At 43.1% G+C, this 14,975-nt stretch overlaps 1 protein-coding gene across 2 annotated transcripts in view; it reads left to right on the plus strand.

Annotated features, from left to right (window-relative positions):
• Window positions 1-1,426: 1,426 nt before the first annotated feature.
• LOC142761657 (uncharacterized) overlaps window positions 1,427-14,975 on the plus strand; it is a 48,692-nt gene continuing 35,143 nt past the window's right edge. The window contains exons 1-3 of one of the 2 annotated variants that reach the window (XM_037434593.2): window positions 1,427-1,623; window positions 4,430-4,588; window positions 9,954-10,166. In XM_037434593.2, the coding sequence (XP_037290490.2) occupies window positions 1,594-1,623; window positions 4,430-4,588; window positions 9,954-10,166 (402 nt within the window). In that variant the 5' untranslated portion in view covers window positions 1,427-1,593. The remainder of the gene's footprint in view (window positions 1,624-4,429; window positions 4,589-9,953; window positions 10,167-14,975) is intronic. The other variant, XM_075880042.1, reaches the window with a different exon arrangement.

A 14,975-nucleotide genomic window follows, 5' to 3' on the forward strand; every position in this document is an offset into this window, starting at 1 on the left:
GATGAAATTTTCCCCCCACAAGCCAAGTCGCAATCTCTTAGATTTTTGACCACTACATTAAACGATCACTTGGTACATGCAGAAACAAAAAATGTAATAGCTACAGATGCTTCTGTCAACAATGAAAAGGCAGGCGTAGGAATTTGTCTGGTTTCCTCGGCTGGTCTTTTTCAGTAAGGCTTCCAGATTTCACTCCCATATTTGAAGCCGAGCTAGTAGCTATTATTTTAGCTCTTCGTAAAATTCCTACGACCGAGACCAGTGCAATCATCCTAACATACTCACTTTCGGTGTGTGCAGCTCTGACAACCTCTGAACAATCTCGTGCCCTAGCAGCGTTCCACACATTAGCACAGCCGCATTTAAAACTCCTCAAATTAGTGTGGGTCCCAGGTCATTGCGGATTACAATTAAATAAATTGGCAGATGCTTTGGCACGTGCATCACTCGATGGACCAGTAATTTCAGTACTTCCCGAGTTAGAATACTTATCCGGGGTTATATATAGAAAATTCGCTATTTTTACAGATAGTTTAGAAAATATCACACAATGGACAGATTATCAGCACCTCAAATTTCCATAGAAAGCCCAGTGGAGTCCGTCAAAAAAACTTGAAATTATAATCTCCAGATGCCGGTGCCGTGTCCCCCCATTAAATTTTTATTTACACAGAGCTGGCCTGACACTTTCCCCTCTTTGTCCGTTTTGCGAAGAATCAGAAACTATTGAACATTATTTTGGCTCATGTCGTAACTATGCATTAATTAGGAAACGACTTTTATATATTCCATTTGCGATGCTAGGTTTAAATTTAACCACAGAAAATGTTCTAAATTTTGGTGCCTCTGTTTTGGAAAATTGCCACAGAGATGCATTCGATGCGTTGTGTACTTTTATTCAAGACTCTAAACGTTTTAACGTTTTTCAACATAAAGCCCACGTTAACAGATACTAAAAAAAAAACCGGGTCAAAAAGTAATTTTCAATTCTGGATAAATCCGTGACATACCAAATTAATCGGGTTTGGCAAAACCAGCTGTCTGGTCGGCTCCCAAAATCAAGTTATAGCTATTAGCGTCTACTTTGTTGTTGATTCTTTTTTCGCAATATCCAAATCTTTGGTTTCTTTCTTTTTTTAACATATTGTCTTCCCTATACAACTCCCCCTCCCCTTTTTTTTCGTTGTAAGCAATAATGCAGTTATATTCTATATAAGACTATATGTTCTCTCGGCCAATCCCCCAGAGTGGGTACGAGTCATGGATTAGAGGATGCAAACAAACAAACAAACAAACAAACAAACAAACATAATTACTTACTTATTTATTTGGTTTGCGCGTGTGCACGACAATTCAAATTACGCGCGAACGTTTGCGCTATAGATACTACGACTAGTACTATAGCTCGTGGCCCCCAGGTGCCTAGGGGCGGGTCACGTGGGCCAATATGACGCATTGGAACCGTTGAGAAAGGCTCATACGTGCTGCGGGAGCGTGTGGGACGGCTGGCTGGTGCATCAGCGGCACATTCAAAGGGACGACCGTTGCAGCGTGGAAGTGAAGTCTCGAAGAAAGGTCTGTGCTCCTGAAGACATGGCCACTTTTGGACGTTCTTCAAGATGGGTGAGTGGCCAAGGAAGCCTAGGCGAATGTGTTGACAATGCTAGCCCCTTTTTTTAGAAAACCGGTGCAGTGGGCCGTTGCTGTAGCGTGCCTGGTAGCTTCTTGTAATAGTCTTCGACGCGGCGGAATCGGCATTCCTTGGTGTTTTTTGTGGCCTAAATTAAATGTCATTGGGCGAACGTGCTTAAACAGCGGTTCGCTCTTTCGTAGCGCAATGGTTTCCATTTTGTCCTGCCAGCCGCTTGTTTCGAATCTTGTTCAAGGTGCCCGCCGTGGCTGTCAATACACATGTTTTGGTATTTCGGTCTATGTATGGCGGGAATTTTCGAAGGTTTTCGCGTGGTCACTTATCGTGACGTATAGACTACGCAGGGTGTTAAACAGGCTCTGTTAAATTTTTATTGTGTGCAGTGGACGCTGGCGCGTTGTAAAGCTGCGAGATCACCGATAGCACGCAAGTGCGCTGTTCTAATTTAGTCCGTGATTTTAGGAGCCAATTTTTTCGTTCGTGTTTCTCTGTACTTTAAGGTCTCTTGGGCTTGAGTCGAACATTCACGGGATGGCTTTTTTTTTGCAATAGGGGATGCATGACTTGCCCGGTTTCCAACGTTGCGCTAGGCTTCGTGGCGTAAGTCGATGCCTCTGGAAAATCTAGAGTTTCGTTTTCTGGCAGTTCCCTGTTCACGAGTTGCGGAAGCAATGGCGTAGCCGAGGGTCACACACAGTCTCCCGTCTGCGAAATTTTTTGCCGTGGCATTCGGAGCGCAAAATGACTCGACCACATCGGCCCACCCGGCCCCCATTTCACATCTAGGCTTCATAGCAGCCCGACTGCTTGGTCATTTTGGGACTACTTTAATGCATCACAAATGTCTTCATCCACATAGTCAACATAAACAAGATTATCTAGTCCATATGTTGGAGGCCATTCAGAATAGAGCAGCCTTTTGCAACTATGCCCATTGTTAGAGTATTACCTAAATAAAGCACGTTGTGTTTGTCTTTTCAACATCATTACATATTTGTTTTGTCTGTTGCTTAGGTACATTTACAGTGATAATTTACGTTTTTCAGCTTCATCCTCCCGTGCACACATATCGATGTAATTGCAACGCAATCAGTTTTGTGGGCATTCATCAGAGCCCCTTAGCAGGCATTTAACTTGTCGCTGCAGCCTAGAGCAATTGTATATAAGAGCAGTCTTCTCGATCGCAATCATCAGTCTCTCTCAGTGAGACTTTCCGTGATAAACTGATTTCTGTTGCTTGTTATTGTACAACATTGTTAGGGTTTTGCTTGTATTTTTTGTTTTGAAATTGCTGATGCTATCTTATGCAATGCCCTTCAGGATGCCTGTGAGGCATATTCAATACTGTATTGTCACGGGGTCGTGACGTGGCCGAAGACAGGATACTTTGTGTTGGGATTTAACTGTTTATTTGGGCGAACCTGTGCCCGGTTAACGGAAAGCCCGATAACAGTAGCAGTCTTGCACAGATAGCAGTGAACGGAGCGTCGGCCGTCGATCAACTATACTGACAAGCGGCGAAGTGCGTCGGCCGTCGATCAACTATACTGACAAGCGGCGAAGTGCGTCGGCATTTATACTCTTGCCATCGAATGTTCTAGCGTTATCGCGGGCGGTGGCGTAGGTTCCAGAATTATCTGTACAGTTCGCATAGTGGGCGTCATCTTAGCAAAATAGTCTACTAAAGTCCGGAAGCTTCTCGAAAACTGCAGGCGCTGCTTGCGCTGAGAATTGTGTAGTGTTTTGGGGCGATAAGAAATCTGGGGAACTGGAACGTGGCAGTATGGTTGGCAAGGAACCTTTCGTTCAGTGTTCGCACACAAGTGTGTGTGCGACATTCCTTTAATGTATGTTGAGTTTGACAGGCCCTGCCTTGTTCCTTGATTGGCAAACGTTGTTTCACATTCAATGGTGCCCTCACCATTGGGTGAAATGCTATTATTGGAGTCGACCAGGACCAATGTTGTGATCTTCTGTTTCGCATGGTCTGCTGCTTCAACTAAAGCCAAACGATCCATTCGTCTTTTAATGGACACTAAAGGCAACTGTTAAGTCTCGACGTTGATTGTTGTAATGGCGGTCCTAAATCCTTGTAGTGTTCTGTGCCTAGGAAGAGCTTATTTTGAAATAAAATCGTGTTTTGATGGTCTGCATTGGGTTAGCGCACATCGAATTACCCGCCTCAAGAAGCGGATCGATCGGAAAGACTCGAGTCACTGTTGCCGTGCACAACGTTGCCCGGCTTTACTGTGCTACTCTCAAGGACCGAAAGCGGCAGGAAGCACAGCAGCAACAACGGCCATTGATCAATTTCCCGCCATTCACTTCGAGACTGCAGACATTTTTTGTTTCAACCTCGTCCCGCTAGATCGCACCACATGTCCCGTGTAACCAAACGAAAATTGAACCACTTGGGCCATTCCTCATGGTAACATCCGGCGGTTCTTTCAAATCAAACAGAAACGAACAAGCAGTATTTTATTGCGTCTCTTGATGCATGGAAGGTTCTTTATTTTGTACAGATAGATTGATTACTAGTGATTTATTGTAGGCGGTCTGTCTGATGTCATCGAGATCATTTTGAAAATGTCCTACTTCGGCGCTTGTTCTCTTCTGCATTTACCTTGAATTTTTCACTATTAAGTAGTGCACTGTTAATATTGTCATTTTATATGTTGTCATACATTGAGCTTTCACTCTGACGCAAATTGTTAATATGACTTTATTGCCCCTTTGATGCAACCTCTTACATGCTTTTTGTGCACGTTTTTTTTACAGACTCGGCTTGAGGATTCGCCTGCTGCAAAAAAGCCACTCCAAGCAAGCCAAAAGCCAGCCGCTGCTGGTCAGAAGCTCGGCACAGTGGTGCAAAAGCCGGCAAACCAATCGCCACAGAGAACACCACTGCGACCGCCAAACAGGATCGCAGCACCAAAGGCAAGACTGACAATAGGACACATCATAGCATTGCAATCATCAGTTGAAACTGCACAGGTTGGCAAGTACTGTGGGCAGTAGGTGTATTGGTGTGTGGTGCCATATTAGGCGGCAAATTTTCTTAACTGCAATGTGGAAGCTAAAGGAACGAAACCTGTGCCTGCTACCATGCCTTAAGTTGCACTTGTTTACTATAATTTTCTCCGGTTTAATGAACGCTGCTTTATTTCGAGACACACAGTTGTGGAAAGTTGTAGGTGAAATATTTGTTTGATTGCAAGAAAGTCTTCTTTTCATTTCTTTAATGACGCCATTTTTGCAGCCTTCCCATGGTTTTCAATGGTTTTCAGAGTGAGCATGGCATCCACGAAATAGTGGGTCACTGTGTGCCCGCAAATGCGCTGTTTAGTTTGCGTTAACAATGTGACCAAACAGAAAGAAATTTGGCTGCCAGCCGCTGTATTAGTAGCGTAGCAACGCAAATATGAGTCCCACCTCAATGACCTTCGCTTCATTAAGTTGTTGCGGAGTATAGCAATATCATCACAGAGAAATTAGTTTCATGGCATATTCTTTCAATATTATTGTGATCTAACAGACAGTCTTGCCAAGGAAAGTATAGGGGATGTTATTAGGTAATGCTAATGGGAAGAAAAGTGTACAAAAAGCTAAATTGCCATGGGCGGGGACTGAACCTTCAACCTTCGCATAACGCGTCCGATGCTCTGCCAACTGAGCTACAACAGCTGCTACACCTCCATTCACTCTATGGGGTGTATATGTGCATATATATTCTTTTAATGTATTTCATTCTCTATTGTCTGTGTTTGAGAATGCAATGTTATGGTGGAATTGCAGATTTAGCTTGCTACAAAGTGCTTCGATTTGAATACAGCTCCATATTAGGCTCCCAGTAAGTTGTTGGCTACATAGCCCTGCGCGAACACTACCTTATAAAAAGTGAGTGCCTTCAGCACCATGTGGAACCCTTGGACTTTCTATAGGCTGGTACATTTTTTTAAGTTCATAGGGAATAGAAATTTGCATTTTATTATATTACATCAAATTCTTTCTGGTAGTAGCTGGATTTAAGTAACAGTGAGAGTTATAAGCGGTAAGTTGTCACTTAGTCAAACTTTTCCATAAGACCCCACCTACACTCTTTCAATATTCAAGAAAGGGAATAATTAGGGAACAGATATGCTCACTTCAACGTACGCTAACGGCAGAATACTATTCGGCGCAGACTGTTGAAATTTCATTCCCAAGACGAAACGACCTCAATGTTCGGACAATGTTGGTGGAAACTTGCCAATCATTCAAGACTCCTCAAAACTTTGCAGTCACGCTATGGGGCAGCTTCATACGCTGCAAAAAGGGGCTGCAGTGCTGCTGTGCCACAGAGGGAATCGTTTGCGTGCCGAAATGTTTCCGCGGTGCGACACAAGCTGAGGGCTGTGGTACTTTCTGTGGATCTTTCGTGTAATTTTTGACTGTTGAAGAGCGGGTGTAGGACGATTGCGTCGAACAAATTGTGTGCCCGCGGGTAGTGCGACAAAGGAAAATAGGCCCTAGAGATACTGGACGCATAAGATAATTTCTAATCGGTGTGCACTCGTATGTGCACAAAACACATTATTGCATTGTTGCTGCCTGGAATTTTGATCTCAATGGCCTAAATGTTGTGCAGAATCGGTATCACGCCAGTTGAAAAGCTTTCAGCTGGCAAAGCACCAAAGTTTCATTTCTTTGCTTGCTAAGGGAAGTCTGTGTACAAAAGTAGGTTTTGCACAGACACTTAATTGATCTCCTGTTAAAATACTTGTCGCAGTTTAACAGAAAATCAAGCTTTCGCTAGGTGACTACACTCAATATAACAAAGTATTGGTTATAACTAAGTAAATTAAGAATAGCTCTGTCACAGCTACAGTGATAGAAATGTCTATAACGAATTTTAGTATATAACGAAGTATTTCCGTGCCAGGTGTGGCTTTGTTATATTGAGGTTTGAGTGTACCTGCTCTCTGTGTGGCCAATGGATTGTGCTTTCTCACTGCTGAATGTGTATGCAACAGCCCTTCATGTTAGCCCCTTTTCACAATAGCTGCAGCTGTTGAGAAAGTGTAGAATTTAATTTTAGGCTAATATTAAAAAGTGCGCTGGCACCAACAGTATGAAAGCATCGATACTAACGGCAGTCACCAGGCCACAAGCAGCCACATTTAACTCGGTGCGAAACAGGTAAAAAAAATTTCCATTTAGGGTTAAAGGCCTGGGGCATGAAAAATATATCTGTAGTCTCTCGGTTTGTCGTGGTTTATATTCATATTTTTTATTTACTTACTGCAGGCCTGTGAAAGTGCTGTTACAGCAGTGTGATTAAATAATGCAGGAAAGGTCTTAACAGACAAAAGTTATGAGAAATAACAAACTATTTGCAAAAATAAAAAATTAAGCTTTTCCTATACATAATGATTTTCACCACGTCTTATTATCATTCAGGAGGAGTGATCGAATGTCGCCAAGTAACCAATTCTATGATTCTATAGTGTGGGGAAAGAAACTGCGCTAAAAAATTGGAAGATTTAGTTCGCGGAAGTTGCACTAGAGGAAAGCTTGGCAACAACCAAAAAAAGCTATTCAAAATGCGATACAAATTGTTGCGTATGTTATGCAAAAAATTTAATGATTTTACATCAGAATGTACCAAACAGAGAATGCTTATTTCATTATGGATATTGAAATACAGAACTTTTGTCTTTTAGGCTGAAATCGCTGCTAGCTACACGTTTTGAGCGGCTGCTTTTTTTTCACCAGAGTGCTGATTTCAATACTCTCCACACGCTCGCACTCATTTCCACGTCTGTTAAAAAAAATTTGCATAATAGTAAAGCTAGCACTGCGAAGTTTAGAAAGCTGGTTGGGAGAAACTGCTGTTTTTGCTCAAAACCACAGCAAAAGAAGCATTTGCGAATTCTCTCAAACACGCGTACAGCCGCACCTCTCATTATAGGTGTACTTGCAATAAAAGCGAACTTTTTTTCAGAACATTCGGTTCGAAATTAGGGGTGGGAGGTGACTTAGACTCCAATTATTGAAGTTAGGGGTGCGCCAATCGCGGGGTAAAATTTTTGAAATTTTTTTTTACTCAGTTCTTGCGTTTTAAATCTGCACATTCGTCGAGTGAAAAGAGACATTGGTGGGGGGAGGGGTATCAGTAATAGATAGAACAGCCATTTTTTTTCGCTTATGGACTCTTTATTTATTTTTCAAGTTTTATTTCGACAAACCTGTTCCGTTAGGTCATTGCATTAACGTTTATTTCCTCGTCGATTTGCGTTCTTTTTTTCTCCAGGGTACGGGACCGCGTTCCAACTGTACCGCTGAGGGGTAGAATCATTTCTGATTGTGGCCAAGTTCGGGGTGCACCTATTATGTGCGGAATCAGTCATATTTTTAGCGACCAAACTAGGGGAGTGCGCCTATTATGCGAGTGTTCCAATTATGCGAGTAAATACGGTACTCTGATATTGAGGACTGAGCGAGTGGAACGTACTCTAGTAAAAGCTTTTGACCCACCTTCTCCATCCGCCAAATTGTTGTCAACTGCTATTCTCCAGGTGACAATGTTGGAATGCATGGCCAGTTATTTTTATAACTACTTTGCATGCTAGTAATTATCCACGGTACTCTTAACTTCATTGCGCTCTGTTATGCGCTCGGAGCGCACAGTGTTCAAAGCGCTGACTGCCTTGACTATTCAACAGTGGCGGGGCTGTGTGTTTGTGGCTTCGTTCTGGAAAAGTGGGGTGCCTTCGGTCGCCAATGGTTCTAAAAAGCTCAAGGCGACTTCTGGTGACACACCGTGTGAAGCCACTACTCGTTTTCTTCCTTGTGCTGAAGCGCTAAGAGGACAAGAACTTCAAGCCTCAGTGTCTTTGTGTGCCAAAGGATTTGCACCGCTTTTATACGGTTTCGAATGCCCCATCAACTTGTTTATTCATTGCTTTGTGTTCTTTTTACTCAGTCACCTAATTAAAAGTTTTGGTTTGAAGGAGATGATCGCATTTGACCCATTATCAGGCTGGCTAGCAGCTCTTTTTCAGATTCTTTTGGGAAAGTCGCCGCAAGGTCAGCACAGTAATGCTCGTTGCAAAACATTCCAGTGTATGCGCACATGTTGTGTATTTTTCGCTTAGTAGAGTACAGCTGCATAGAATTTTGAAGTCTCACTTCTCAAACGTTGACTTTTCACTGACATAAATTGTTTACCTTTAGTGTCCCTTTCACGATTTGTTGTCTAATGTCACGAATTCATGACATACCGAACTACTTCGAGTAAGCAAGTCACGGAATGTGGGCTGCCTTTAATGCTGACTGTCGAGTACTTGCGAGAAACGTACCTTTCAGCAAGGGAAATCTTGCACCATCTTATGTAATGCATTTTATGCTGGAATAATCGTTCCGTAGCTGTTGGCGGAGAGTGCATGCAAGAGCGCTCACTTCTTCGTTCTTTCTTGCCTGGCTGACACAAGTTCTATGTTCAATGAAATTTTGTTTATTTAGTGTGTACGCTCTCGAGACGTGGCACACATGTTGCGTAGTTCTGAAGTATGTTCTTTATTGCAAGGTCCGGCCTTCCGTGACATGTAAAGAATTCAAGACATACGATACATAGAAGTATGCATTAATTGTGCATTGTAGTAGTGTAGCTGTGGAATAATTTAAGGGTTGCTATTGAAAGCTGGAAAATGAAACGTTTTTATTTTCTTCAGCAGCTGCATAATTCAGGCATTAAGGGGTAAAGCTTGGCGTGTGCTTTTGGGGCAGTTTAGATTTTCCCTAAATATGTGTCGCGACATTTTGGCTCCACGCCACAGCGAATTTTCAGAGTTGGGGTGCTTCAAGATTTGGTAAACATTGAATGCGCTCCAAAGAGAATTCGATTATTTAAAGTGTAAAAATATAACCGTGTGCTTAAATTTTGCTGAATCAAAGGTTTATAGCATTGGGTGTCTCCCTGAGCATTACTTCCATAGTAATATTTTGTATTGAATTCGTGCAATGGACCCTTTTTAAAATTTGCAAGTGTGCTTTTTTGCAATGCATATTTGAATAAATGATGCCGGCACTTGTCATAGTTCAAGCAGAGACTCTGTTTTAGTTGAATGTGCTGGAGCTCCTCTATTGAGATTCTATATTAAAACGAGACTCGACATTTTTCATGTCGTTGTGTAAGCGAACCGCACTTGACCAGGTTATTTGCACTATATGACCAGCCACCGTTGGAAAGCTAACTTTACAATTTGGAAAACGCTTTATTTGTTGTCAATGCCGTAATGTACTTATTGATGTTCCTTGGCAGACCGCGGCTGGCAAGGAGATTTCTCTACTGTCCCAGAGCCTGAAAAATGCTTCCATCAACGAGGAGGAGGAGGAGCCTGTTGTAAATGCCCAGGCATTCTCTGCCTCTCTCCTGCCACCCGGGGTGCCAGACATCGATGCAGCCGACCTCAACGAGCCACAGATGTGTGCCCGGTATGCACAGGACAATTTCGACTACATGGCATCCCTTGAGGTGAGATGCGTATTGCTAAGCCATGCTGGGTAACCTAAAACGCAGAATTTAAATAAAGATACTGAAAAAAATGCACACTCACACTAACGAAACCAGATAGGATATATCGGTTCTAATAAAGACAATAAGGAATACTCTTGCATGATGTTAAGAATGTACTCTTATTAAAATTTTAGGTATAGTAAGCTTATTTTTGCGTAAGATGCAATTTCTTTATAGTGAGGTACGAGTGTACATTTCAATGAAAACTAAGCCTCTAGGTAGTGTTTTATTGAAGGTTTGTAGTCTTGTTGAAAAAAGTGGAAGCCTAGCTTCTCCGAAGCTGAAGCATTCTCAGTGTTCTGAAAATACTATACAGTAAAACCTTGACGATTTTAAGACCACTGGACCGCGAAAACTCTTCGATTTAAATGCATTTTTTAATTAAACAAAATAAAGAAAAAAATAAGAACAACGCAATATAAAGTGAAATGACAGTCATGTTTCATGCGACGAAAAAAAAGTTTGTCTAAGTAATCGGTGATGCTACATTGTTTAGTACGGTAGTTGGCTGCCGCAAGTGCCATGATCTCAAGCCTGCTCACACTTTGCACTTCACGAACACTGCACTCATGAAAGCTCCGGGAAGTGTTCATGGCGTCGACAACAGCGACTAAAGCGGGTCACTGTCGTTACCGTCCTCTCGGACTAGCCCACTGTCTGGACATAGTGCGGACATTCACGACTTGTGTTATTCGCAACCTATACTGTGTTATAGACCCCAGGGTTTGAATCAACTCGCTGTTACTGTACACCAGTGTCGAGTCATGCATATGGGCGTGATTTCTAAAACACTCGTATGAAGCATGCAAGACTTCATCCAATACTTGGCATTCATTTCTGTTGCATAGTCTGCGCCCTTCATTTTCTTACACTACAGAATCTACAGCGTCGCTAGTGCCAAATTACCACACCAAACTTGTGGTAACTATTAAGCGGTTGCTGGAATAAGCTTTTATATATATAGTTCGCAGTGCAGCCCTTCTTCGATGATTTAGGTTACAAAAAAGCTAGCCCTTGTGAATGCCTGACGCGTGTGAAATGGCATTGCCACCAGTGCTTAACATTGTCAAGAAATTCCGGTGTCAAGTGTGCATCTGCTATTACAACAATGGGATAGTTCGCTATACACTCCCTTACTGCTTGTACATTCATTGCGAGATAAAAGATCCAACAGCCAGGAATCTTCTAAATCGAAGAATGAGTCAAGTGCACAAAGTGCGCTTCAGTGCTTATGCTTTGGACAACTGGGCAATGTTCAGCGTTGCATAATCTTGTGCCCAATCTCGTATCTGTGGGAATGCATAGGCGTCTTATGCGTTCCCACACATGTATCCGATTTCGTCGACACTTCAGTGTATATCTGTTTAATAAATGTGCTATTGCTAAGGTTGCTCAGCACATCAGCTGCTGGCACTTTGGGCGTAGAATTGTGCGAATATTTGAATGCTCCGAATATTTGAACGAATAGTGCAGTATTCTAATTGCCTCCAAATCTAATTTAAATTGTTGAAGATTTCTATTTATTCGAGACTAACGAATAGGTGCATATTAGCTACATGTAACACCCCTTAAAGGCCAACACCGGCAATTTTTGGACCACGTCAAGGTACTGGTGTTTCTACGTTCCTCAGACACTCTTGTAATGAGCCCAGTAGCTCAAATGCGCAGGAAATTTAAAAATTTTCAATAAGCAAAAAAGTGCAATACCAAAACCAAACCGGGCCCCCTGTCTGCTTATGACGTACTATTTGGCAAGAACCGTAGTCCCGCCGGCGCAGAGTATGTAAACTGTGAAAGCCAGACTAGCGGAGCGCCGGCCCAAGAGCACAGAGGAAAGAAGAAAGCTTTCCTGTGCTATACCCATGCGAAACACCACTGCAGTCGTCTTGTGGCCGCACAGTAAACGCTGTAGCGGCCAAAGTAACGATGCCATCAGCTGTGTCACTTTCGTTGACTGGCCAAACATGACGTCACACGGACAGTGTTGCCAATAATTCTGGCAAGCGAGGCGAGCTTTTTGAGGCAATCTTTAAAGCTCATTTGCAAACAATCGGTGCATCTCTCATAACTGCAATTTGGCATAAATGACGGAAATGTGCAAAGGAACGCATCCAGAGAATTTCATTGAGATCCATTCACCTCAAAAAATTGCAGGAGTTGCCTCTAAAGGTTGTTTCAATGCAATGAAGAAATGTCGAGTCGTGAAAACACCTATCTATACGCATATTGGTTCGCATGTAACTTTCTGTAAAAATCTCGGTAAAAGTCTCACTGCATTGAAGTGGTGCTAAGCTGGGAAAACGTGTATCCAGGAGAAATCCACACTGCCGCATACCCCACTTCAAGGTTACATGAATATATTTACCCTCGCATCTATTCACTTTTCCCAAGTTTAAATGCCGAATTTCGTGCTCCAAGTACAGCAAATTTCAAAACCTAAAGTACTTTGCAGGCTGTCACTGGCATACTACCAAGAGTGAAATCTTGCTACTATTCAGTTTCCACTTCCTTAGATGAAAAAAAAAAGGCATTTGCACAGGCGTTGTGTCAATTCTTAAAAATATTGTACAGATTAGTTGGGTGAGGACATAGGCTCTATTTTTATATAACATGTGATATAGACACTGTTCGAACCTGATTTGAAATCATTCGACCAAAATTCCTATTTGCTTCGAATTCGCTTCAAACCTGAAATTCACTATTTGCACAAGCCTATTCGGGCAGCAGTCTAAAGGCCTGACCACACGTACCCATTGCAGTCCATAAGCGCATGGATTTCAGACTGGGTGTCACACCCTCTCCCTGTGGAGAGAGAAAACAAGCAGCTTCGCTTAGCCGCACATCCTCTCTCTCTCTCTTTAAAGAGATGGATGCCGCGTCCAAAAGCCATGCGCAGGGCTTTCGCAACATGCGCAAAGCCATGCGTTGCAACAAAAGCCATGCGTTGCAACAAAAGCCATGCGCTGCATGAAAGTGAACACGACGACGCGTGGCCTGCGTGCACTGGCGGCTCCTGGCAGTGCGTTAAAGATTGATTTGTGGGGTTTAACGTCCCAAAACCACCATATGATTATGAGAGACGCCATAGTGCAGGGCTCCGGAAATTTCGACCACCTGGGGTTCTTTAACGTGCGCCCAAATCTGAGCACACCGGCCTACAACATTTCCGCCTCCATCGGAAATGCAGCCGCCGCAGCCGGGAATCGAACCCGCGACCTGCGGGTCAGCAGCCGAGTACCTTAGCCACTAGACCACCGTGGCGGGGCGGCAGTGCGTTCAAGCGGGAGTGAGACCAACCACACTTTTCACATTGTGTTTTCTACTGTCTTTCTTATGAGGTTATGTATCTATAAAGTTAATTTATGTTTAAATGTTTCACTTTAATATGATGTTTTGTTGCTTTTTCGTATTGTACAACCTTTATCAACCTCTTAGTAACGTGATGTTTAGTTTTTTATAATGTTATTTATGTGTAGAGTGTTGGTATTATCTTTATTCCGACACGTTTGTTGATTTTCATGTTGTATATACTACCTGTATCTTTTCCTGTTTGTTTCTGCCCTACAATAATGCCCAGTTGGGCGCTGTAGGTATCTGAATAAATAAATAAAAAAAATCTCGCAGCGAGCAAAACAACCATTCCTTGCGTATATAGAACGGCAAGATTGCAACCCCTTCACCTTCAATGCGATTACTGGCTCTTGCATAATCACCTTGAAGGGGGAGGGGGTTGCAATTCTTTCGCTGGTTTTGTATTGGTAATTAATGGTTCTTTTCCTCGCCGTAAGATGACGTGAAAAGAGACTGGTTGCTTTCGCTGCCGCTTGAACGCCCTGCCAGCAGCCACCGGAGTGCGCAGGCCACGGGTTTTAGTGTTCCTTTTCATAAAAATTGACACTGTACATAGGGCCAGGACTTAAAGTGATTCTTTCGTTGACTTTCACTTTTTAAAGATTGTTGGTAGGCACGACGGCACCCTCAAGTGAAGTTTCATGACTGTCTAATGGCACAATGTTTAACTTCCATAACTTGTAGACTGCCAAATGCCTAGCTAAAGGGCTGGTGTCTTTTGAACATTCTGAATAATTTAAGACTGCTGCACACCGGCGACTAGAAGTGGTGGCGCGACAATACGCGACTGGTCGCTAACAGTCGCAAACAATCGCAAAGCGACTGCTTTGGCTAGTCGCTTCCTGACCGGACTGCAGTCGCAAAGCTGCTGGAACCAATCAGCGATGCTCAATTTTTGTTTTTTGTTTTTTTTCAACGTTGTGCGAGTACAGTCGAAAAGAATAAATGCGGCGCGCTCGGTTCACTCCGTTCACTTAGCTGGTGGCAATCAGTTGATCGGCGCCGGTCTCCAGATTTCTCTCTGATAACGAGGTCCGTACGTGACTCTCCAGTTTTGCGACTTCCAGTCGCTCGCATGCAGCCTCTGCCGGTGTGAATATCAGTGGCTTTTCAGTCGTCAGTCTCCAATGGTCAGGTGACCGCAGCAAGTCGCTGGTGTGCACCAGCCTTTAGAAATGCGTGTGCCCTTTTTAGACAGTGTGAAAAAAGACGATGATGAAGACGGAGTGACGCTCCTGCCGTTTCACCTGCGTGGTGTGTAGCCTGTGTAGCTTGTGTTTTCTCGGAAGTAAAGTAAATCCTTCCCTTCCTACAACGGATTGGGTGCTTCAATACACCGCAGGATAACATTTTGGAAGTGGGATTGCCTATCCAGTCACCGAAGGAAAGTAAACGCGAGTTTTATCAGTGCACGGA

The sequence above is a fragment of the Rhipicephalus microplus genome, chromosome X (genome assembly GCF_043290135.1).
Source record: "Rhipicephalus microplus isolate Deutch F79 chromosome X, USDA_Rmic, whole genome shotgun sequence".
Taxonomy (NCBI): domain Eukaryota; kingdom Metazoa; phylum Arthropoda; class Arachnida; order Ixodida; family Ixodidae; genus Rhipicephalus; species Rhipicephalus microplus.